The 9,941-nt window shown below is 37.2% G+C and overlaps 1 protein-coding gene across 4 annotated transcripts in view; it reads right to left on the reverse strand.

The window, feature by feature from the left end:
* Positions 1-9,941, reverse strand: part of myh10 (myosin, heavy chain 10, non-muscle) — a 68,797-nt gene that overhangs the window by 31,611 nt on the left and 27,245 nt on the right. For 2 of the 4 annotated variants that reach the window (XM_007574008.2, XM_007574007.2), the window contains 6 exons: positions 8,318-8,335; positions 3,072-3,164; positions 2,420-2,483; positions 2,141-2,239; positions 1,007-1,150; positions 506-601 (listed from right to left, as the gene is read on the reverse strand). In XM_007574008.2, coding sequence (XP_007574070.1) covers positions 506-601; positions 1,007-1,150; positions 2,141-2,239; positions 2,420-2,483; positions 3,072-3,164; positions 8,318-8,335 — 514 coding nt within the window. The remainder of the gene's footprint in view (positions 1-505; positions 602-1,006; positions 1,151-2,140; positions 2,240-2,419; positions 2,484-3,071; positions 3,165-8,317; positions 8,336-9,941) is intronic. The other 2 variants (XM_016661764.1, XM_016661763.1) reach the window with 1 other exon arrangement.

Raw genomic sequence — 9,941 nt, forward strand, 5'->3', positions numbered from 1 at the left:
CTTGCTTTTAGAAAATGTGAAATGGAATAAACTCTAGAAAGGCAAATGTTTGTTTTTCATCCCCTTACTTTTTTTGAACGCATTACATTTTGGAAAATACTTAATTTAAGTTTGCTGTTTTTTTAAATCAGACTTTTCCATCCACTTACAAATCTTGACAGGGTGGAAAACAGTGAAGGAGTTTATGATCGCTCATAGTGAGCTTAATTTAACTGTACTTTACTTCTGGTTGGAAGGAAATAATTCCTCTTCGCTGTTGTCACATGCTGGCTTAGGAGGAATCAGCTTGGCTCCAAGATAATCTCAGCTGATATTTATTATCAACCAAATTTGAGTTATGTATGTATTGTTGGACTGGAATGAAGTGGATCGAAGTAGTGGAACCTGTTTGTCAAGTTTACATTTGTTTTAAATTGGTGCTGCATAAATAAACAGAATTGAAATAAGAGGGAGTCTGTGCTTTACCAAGCAGATATAAAGCAGATGGACTTTCTGGAACAGTTACCAGTATTATCAGGCATGGAGGCTTGGTCAGTGTTCCTCTCCTTCTTGAAGATGATGTTCCCAAACTGCAGCACTGAAGACACCACCCTCAACATCGCTGCAAATATACAAATCCAGGCAAATCATCAGAAATGTTGACGGCATTTCAAGTTTTTTCACTGATCCTGGACACCAATACAGCCACAGGTATTTACCTTTTAATGTAACAGGGATACAAAGCTCGGCAGAAAATACTTCATTTTTAACTTACAAAAAATCCACCTGAAAAAATGTTTTTTTTTATTTTTTATTTTAATTGGTGTTTAACTCCTCCTCCCTTTCTTTCTTCTAAACAATCTTCATCTTCGCATGCAGAGATGCTGGAAAACCGGTTTCGAATCTTTTGATGGCATTTCCATGAAGAAATGCACATCTTGTTCTGTCATTTATCTTTAGCGCTGAACAGGAAGCAGAGCATTAAAAATAAAAAATAAGGTTAGGTCAGAGCGAACTCCTGCTTTACCCAGAATCTCTTCATGTGCGAAGCTCATGATGTGCATGGCCTCCATGGTTTCATGGAAGTTGTCCTTGTCCTGTTGGCCTGGAATCGGGATGTTGCCATTCGACAGGAACCTGTAGTTATTGAACCCTTCCAACAGAAGATCGGCTGTGGAGAGAAAGGAAACGTAAAAAACCTAATCCCCATTAGATTTCAGACTTCCCTAGTTTTCACCAACTGAGTACAAATGTAAAGGTGTTTATTAAATAGGTTTATAACACTGCAAACATCTAATCACCCGGTCGAATATTTGTGAGAAAATAATAAAACAAAGCAAAACACAGAAAACACTGACAAGGACAGAAATTTAAACTAACAAATCAACAAATTCTCCTGTTTTTCTCTTTCAAAACAAGAAATGACAGCTAAACTTATGTGACAAATATTAATGATTAAACAATGTTTGGATGAGTACAGGTTGGCTTTGGATATTTATGTTAATGTTTCTGTTGTATTCCTCATTATACAGCTCATCTAAATGTACTTAGACATTACATATAAGGCTATTAGCTAAGCTGTATTATTTTTTAATTAAATTATTTTAGTTGTTTTATCCTTCATTTCCTATTTTAAGTGTTGGAAATAAAGCTACAATATTTACTATGTTACCTACATATTAGTAGAAAAAACATAACTGGTTCTGGATTTAGAAGGTTTTTCCTCTTTTCTTTAAGAGCCAAGTTTATTTGTATATCACATTTAAGCAACAAGGCAGCTCAAAGTGCTTTGTATGATAAAAACAACACAGTAAACAACTATGAAATAAGTAAAAAAAAAAAACACATTACATTTAGTCAAATCCAATTAAAAAAAACCTTATTAGTCTGTCCCAGAAAGAAAAGATTTCTACATTTCTATAATTATGATAAATAAGAAGCTGAAATAAATATGTCTGCCCCTTCATTTAACAGAATTGAGAACATATATTTAGTTCAATAAAAGAAATAAAAAGTGTGATTAATAGCGTCTGTGTATTCTGGGACTTCATTTTTGTAAATTATATTACAGTCCAGGCATTTCAGGAGTCAAGGTCTTTGAGTTATAACAATAAAACGCATTTTCACTTCTTACTAATCCTCCCACTCTCTTCTTACTCACATCTGAGATGCTCTCCAGCTCCGGCCAGCAGCTGGTAAAAAATGTGGAAGGTGCGTTCATCTTTGGCTTGACGAATCGCTCTGGATTTCTCCAGCAAGTCTGACGCAGAACAGTCAGGAAAAGTAAATCTTTTTTTCATTCCAGTACGAAACAAACAAAACGTTCTGTGACTGACTTATAATGAGGTCAGAGCTTAGAAAGGCCTAAAATTCCTCAGAGCATCCAAAACAAAGACTGTTAGATGAATTGATAGATGCTTATTTCCAGGACACAGGATACAGGTTTCGATGTTGGCACCCACGATGTACCCGGCAACATCAAAGTTGATGCGAATGAATTTCCCCTGCAGAGATTAACACAAGATTCATGTTAAAACAAAAACAAACCAATCAATCACTGACATCTACACTAAAAAATAATCACCAGTACAGATAACGCAGTGGAAGCATGATCAATAGTATCAGATGTATTATTCCACCTACATTAGCAGGCTCAAAGTGATTGTTTCATTTTGGAAATATTTTGCAAAAACAGATCTGATTGTCAGTGAGCCGATGCATCTACAGATACCTTTAGAGGAAATGCGTGGTGGAACTGGAAGCGTTATCAAGCAGCAGCTGAAGCTACGTTCACACAGCAGGGAAATGTAACACAAATCCGATTTTTCGTGCCACTTTCTTTTATGAAGGGTGAAGGTCATAATTTTATCCCATTTAGTCATTATGCACTTCCAATTCATTCCCACCTTTCTGTCTGGGTGTATTATATTATTTCACTTGATAGATACTTTATGCTATGATGAAGAAGGCCATCTTACTGACATGCACTGTTTGCATGAATACAAAACTCTTCAAATGTCCAAACTTTCTTTGATGCACCAGAAGATTTTATGACAGTTAAATCTTGATGGTTTTTGCTTGGCTCGACTCACAAAACGTGACGAGTTGTCGTTTTTCACAGTCTTTGCGTTGCCAAAAGACTCCAGGATGGGGTTGGCCTGAAGAAGCTGGCGTTCCAGTTCACCCTGACAAACACACAAAAACACACACAGGCAGCGTTCAGTCACCAAGTGGTGTGTGAGGTGAGCGGTGACAAACTGAGGCTCACAGACAGGTGGGAAAAAAATCATGCAGCAGATTTCACAGGATCTATAAAGGCGGAGGCGAAAAGAACAAAGCTGAGGGGAAAATGGCAAAGCGAGCGTCACAGTTCAACTTCTGGAGAAAAACTGTTAGGAAAAGACAAATAAATGTTTCTATTAACGTTTTGCAAGCAATGACAAAAATCTTCTGAAATTTTTCCCAAAAAAGTGGAAGAATTTTTAAAAATAAAATTAGAAACATAAAAAAAGCCCTGGGATTCCCTGGGCTGCTGCATTTGACTCGAAGATCATGTATGGACAGAAAAATGCATAAAACTTTCTAACTTCCATCCATTTTCTTTACACCCTTGTCCCTTGGTGGGGTCAGGAGGGCTGCTGGTGCCTCTCCAGCTAATGTTCCAGGTAAGAGGCAGGAGTGTGCACGCACACACCTAGGGACAATTTGGAGAGGCCAATCAACCTGACAGTCATGTTTTTGGACTGTGGGAGGAAACCGAGAAAGCCCATGCATGCATAGGGAGAACATGCAAACTCCAAGCAGAAAGACCAGGACTGGGAATCGAACCCAGAAACCTTCTTGCTGCAAGGCAACAGCTCTACCAACTGCGCCACTGTGCAGCCCACTTTCTAACTTAGCAATATAAAATGACAAATGTAAACTAAACTACAGCTGGAATCAAACGAATTTTTAATGTGTATTCTCTCTTAGTCTGGGATTTAAATGTAGTGTGTCAAAAAGTGAAAATATGAAGAACTTTTTGTCTCATCAAAAACCAAAAATACACGGGAAAAAAAATCTGGAAATTGCAAAGACAAAAAAAAAAAAAAGAAAAAAAAAGATGAAAATGTAAAATGTATTTTGCTGCTACAGTTTCTGATATGGGATTTCCCTGAAATCAGACAGAAGATGAAGCAGATAATAATACATCAAAGTATTGATTTATGACTTAAAAAAAGATGATTAGGTGAAAAAGCATCTTCAGAGGAAACTTTTACAATCTTCACTTGAAGAACATATTTATGCTGGTTTTAACTTTTTACAGCTCGGTCCGGGCCACAAGCTCCAAAGCAGCATCTGGTTCTTTAGTCACATTTAATGGCAGCTGATCCATTTTCAGTCCATGTCTGCAAATTTCTTCAACAGAACGACACCAATAGTATAAAACAAAAGTGTCAAACTGAAGGTCTGCAGGCCAGATCCGGCCCATCATAACTATTTATGTGGCCCTCTAATGTCTTAAGGGACAGAAAAATTAAGCTGTTAGCCAACAGCTGTGTGCTTAAATATTATTTTATCAGTTAAATCAAATCAGATTTCCTTTGAGTAGGACCAAATTACATCATTGTGGAAAGGCTTTAATTTTGTTTTACATTTTAAGAGTTTCTAATCAAACTTTATGTTTTTTTAATGGGTGGTTTTATCTTAACATTAAGCACCAATCGGCCATTTGAATGAATTTTAAATATATCTATACCTAAACATTCAGTCATGGAAACAAACAAAACGCTTCTTTACATTTTATTGTAAGCCCATTTAGTTAAAAAAAAAATTAGGGATGCACTGATTGGAGTTTTCTGGCCAATCGCCGATTACTGATCTTTTAAAAAGAATAATCTGCTGATGCCGATTCTGGATTATTTTTGCCTGAAATGTTGCTCAGTACAGCAAGAAAGTTGCTGAATTGGCAACAGTGTGGTGATTATTGTTAACTGGAAACGTGCAGACATGACCTGGTGGGTCGATCTATCAGTCTAACGTCTCCGATGGGAGAGCAGAAGAGGACAGTGGCTGATTTTTAGACCTTCTCCAGCATAGATAAGATCGGCTTCACATGTAAAAATCAGACGATAACCGATCTCCCAAAATTAAGGAAATCAGCACCAATAAGTCAGCTGACCGATAAATCTGCGCACCCCTAAAAAAGTGCAATCGTTTTTAAAAATCCTAACATTTTTTTACTTGCATTCCTTCTGGGTTGGTATTATCTACAGGCGAAACGGACCTAAACTCCCTGTTTTGCAGCAGAATGTAGTTAAAACTAAATTTAAAACTTCTGCTGCGACAAAAGCAGATGATGCCCACACTAAACAGAGAGGAACTGAAACAGTTCAGTGTTTTTATTGAAGTTACCCACTTTAGAAACGCTGAAAAAAATAAATAACAGATTTATGGTGATGTTTTGACAGGTGTTTCCTCTACGCTTCCATCTAAACCTCACTGCGGACTTTGTCGTGGCCAGAGAACCCAAAATGGCCGAGAGAAAAACAGTTTGCGGCAAAAGAAACCTTCTCCCACTCAGACAGAAATATCTCCACGCACTGAAGGGTTGAGTAAGCCGTTTTCCATGAGAGGGGAACTGAGGAATCAGCATCTCACTTGGGATGTGAGACATTAATGCAGCATTTGGCCAATGAGTGTGAAGAACTGCTTTTGGGTGAAATTGTGAGCAGCTGGAATGCAGCAGCCCTCCATTGGAGCAGCTGTACGGCCCACAGGGGACGGATAATTCAAACCAGAGCAGTTTGTTTTCACACAAACACAGGTCTGGGGTGAAAAACCTTACCTGGCAATCTTTACTCATCTGTTTGGACCAAGCAAAGGTCACATTTAAACAGGCTTCCACTTCCATTATGCATTAGGTCAAAATTCAGCATCAATTTTAAAGAATAGTAAAAAGTCAATATGACAGGAACAGAGAACGCCACAAAAACGTCCCATCTGCTCAGAAGTCTCTTCATTTCCTTCAATTTAAGCATTTTTCTCCGTAAACTGCTACAAGTGGATCTCCTTTTAAAAGGCGGGCTGCTTGGCAGGCTCTGGGGAAAGACTTGGGGACAGATTTAGGCGACCCAAAGAGGATCAGTCACAACTGTCCCAGTAAATCTTCTCAGGAAGAGCCGAGTTGTGTTTGCATTCGCAGTGCTCAACATCTGCTTCAGAGGCCCAACAAATATGCCAAGTTTTCTTCTTTTTTTTCAGAAGCAAGGAAAATAGGACCTGGCCATGTGGGAAACTCATTTGGGGCAGATTCTTGGATGTTGGAAAAGTCCAAAAAGGTTCTGCTTGAGTTGCCCAGTTGAGCGATTAAGAGGTGGTGATGTGAGAACCGCCGAACCTCTTCGCTTAAAATCAGTGTGCTCTGAAAGTCTACAGGTTTTAGCTGTGTACAGAAACCACCACGATACCTAAAAACTTTAACAAAATTATTGTTTTTGTTTAAAAAGTGAAATTCTTTAAGTTGTAGAAAGTGATATAACAAAATCTTCTGATACCACATGATTAAAACGGCACAATATTTGTTTTCAACACGAGTGATTAAATCTGGGAAAGTAAGATTATACTATTAAAATTTGACTTGAAATTGTTCAATATCAGTGGACTATGCAGATATTGTATGTCTGAGACTCTTATTTTGAAGGAAGAATGCAAGTAGGTCCCAAGTTATCTGCTTTGTTGACAAACTTACCCAACAACGACATCATGTTGGGATGTCCAACAACATTTCAGTCAGCCTCCATTAGTTTTAAATTGCTGGTGATAGTTGTTGTGGCCATTTATATTAAATTTTGTAAATTGTAATTTCTATTAATTTAGATTTTCTTTAGGTGACGGGAAGTTTTTATAAAAATTTTTTTTACCACTTTTTCAATTTGAAACATCGGATTAACTTTAATTTTCAACTAGGTTGTAAGAGATTTTTAGAAATTGTTCCGTTTATATTTTTGCAAGAAATAAAGTTTTTATTTATTTATTTATTTTTTTTTCAAACAATCAAGTCAGAACTGCGTGTAAGAACCAAACACCGACGGCCATCATAGAACATTTTTGGTTTTGGAACAATAGAAGGCAGCGACAGAAGTAAGGCGACAGACAACAAGCAAATTACTTGTAAGCAATGTGAGAATACGATGACTGGGTAATGGTTAGCCGCTAATGACGCTAAGACAGAAATCTGTTGCAAAGCTTCCTATTGCCTAACCTGAAGGGAGTCTTCAGCGTTAGCTTCTGCTACATACCATGTTGATGTAGCGCTTCAGCATTAGCTTCTGCTACTTGCCATGTTGGTGTAGCGCTTCAGCGTTAGCTTCTGCTACATGCCATGTTGGTGTAGCGCTTCAGCGTTAGCTTCTGCTACATACCAAGTTGGTGTAGCGCTTCAGCGTTAGCTTCTGCTACATGCCATGTTGGTGTAGCGCTTCAGCGTTAGCTTCAGCTACATGCCATGTTGGTGTAGCGCTTCAGTGTTAGCTTCTGCTACATACCATGCTTCAGCTTTAGTGGAACTAACTTCTTAAATTATCAAAGCCCACCACTGCTGGAAAGATTTAATTGACTCTGATTACAAAGTAATTCCTTTACTCTGCTTGTAAAAACAAAAACATTTGATTCATCATTTTCCTCAAACTACTGCTAAAATCTTACTTATTGTAAACCAGATATTATTTCCAGTCTGATTGTTGACTGGATCTGAGCCTGCCCTAAATGAAAGATTAACCAAGCTGTTGCATTGTCTTGGTGCCACTTTAAGTACTGTTACTTCACAGCAAGAGAGTAACTGGTTCTGGTCTGTGTAGGTATTTCCCTGAATGTATTTGAGATTTTTTTAAATGTTTTTTTTAACTGATTTAGTGACTCAATGGTTGTTTCGTCACTGGTCTGTTTGCATTACGATGGACAGCTGGGATCCAGTGATTGTCAACAAGATTAGGAAGGTTTACTCAAAAACATCAACAGAGAATAAATGGGTCAAAAATCTAGTAGAAAAATCCCAAACAAATCCTTTTGCTTCAAGTATTTGTTTGCTTGTTTCTGCAACAGAAGATACCCAAAAGTTTGAAAAATAACGTTTAAAATAAGTGGAAGAAGAAAGATTTAAGCAATGCATGCAATGTAGAATTTCCCTCTAAGCAGAGCAGGTGAATGAAGGTGGTGTGGATAGAAAGCATCCAGTTGTAAAGTCTAAAACATTTCTAACATTTAATAAAGAGTTGGTGCATCAAGCAGGCAGCAGCAAAGTGAAGAGAGCACTCCTTTCATATTTTCTAAGAGAGCTGAGGAACTAAATATTACTCACATAAAACAGGGATCCACTCTGTAGGGTATGAGGACATTCAGTTGTTAAAAACAACAAAATATATGAAAATAGTCAAATGTATTCATGTTGTGGGTACAAGTGAATTTGTAGTTAGAGCAGAACATTTCTGAAATGACAGCTTAACATCTATGAACAACCTACAGCCGTCTAGGAATGGAATTAGCAGCAGGTTTAGTTAGAAAACTAAGCAGTGTGTTATTCTGATTCCTGACACCCACAGGCCGGCTGGTTAGACGGTGGTACCAGGTACCAGGTACCTGGTACCTGGTACTACGCACATGTACTGAGATGCTTGCTGTTAAAGACAACTACTGCAGAAAGAGTAAAACCGTTCAAGCAAGTTCCTGATTATAACAGCAGCTTAATCTCATTCTGAAAATATTAGAAAAAAATTATTTGGGTCATTCAGTCAGTAGGGAAACAAATCCTAGGTAAAGAAAATGTTTCTTAACTATCACAGATAATTGGTCCCCATAACAGACCCTTTAAATATAAGTTATAATGTTTTCAATTTTTAAGTATAACAAATTGCCTGAAGAACATTTCCTGGATTGAAGGTTTAATCTCACATCATCATGAGAATATCATCCGGGGTTTCCCTCAGTGTTTTATAAGCCTGGCGGGCCACCAGGCTTTACTTGTGCCCCCACCAGGCTAAGAATTGCTTATTTATTTAAGTATTTTTAAAATCTCTTAATTTTTAAGACTTTATAGTTGGGGTTCATGTATTAATCTTTCAATAACACAATTATCAAGTGATATTTTAAAATCTCCTGTCAACTTTAACATTTTTTAACTGAAAAACACGCCAGGCTCCTGGATGAATGACTGCCCAAGTGCCCAACCGCCAGGCAGTTTATCTTTATTGGCATTAATTACAGCGTCTTCACAGGTTTACTTTGCATTTCCAGAGTCAAAAACAAACATGAAGCAGCAGCATTCAGGTTTTATGCTCCGCTAATCTGGAATATGCTGCAAAACAGCCAAAACACTGAGACTGTTACCCACTTTTCTTTACTCATTTTTATTTTGCCACCGTTATTATGTACCGTTTCTTGCTCAGTTGATATTTGAGTCATTTTAAATTGGCTTGTTGACATGTACTATATGAATAAAGTGGTTTAGGTAAATGTAGGTAAAAATCCTTTAAATCCTCATTAGAAAACTGCAGCACAGACTGGTGTCTTGATTTATAACAATCGCTAAACAATCCACAAAACGAAGTAATAACTAGAAAAAAAAAACTTTTTTGCGCTATGATTGTGAGATGTGTGCTATCATGCAGCAAGTGGGAAGCCAGGTATTATTTGCATATCCTAAATAAATAAATGTAAAAATATGTAGAGTTTTTTCTTGGTGTAAAACAAAGGATGGAAATGTTGACGTGGAGGGCCTGTTTCTTTTTAAAACATTCTGATATTAAAACACATATGATCCTGAATTCTTAGAAATAACATTTTTATTATTTTTTTTCTATCTTTAAAAAAACGTGAACAAAACAACACAGAAATGCTTCACAAACCTCAAAATCAACTTTTAAATCCACTTAAATTCAAGTTTTTCAGCATGAGATTATGCTGCTGCAATAAAAGACTCCATTTAT

The sequence above is a fragment of the Poecilia formosa genome, unplaced genomic scaffold (genome assembly GCF_000485575.1).
Source record: "Poecilia formosa unplaced genomic scaffold, Poecilia_formosa-5.1.2 Scaffold342, whole genome shotgun sequence".
Lineage (NCBI taxonomy): Eukaryota > Metazoa > Chordata > Actinopteri > Cyprinodontiformes > Poeciliidae > Poecilia > Poecilia formosa.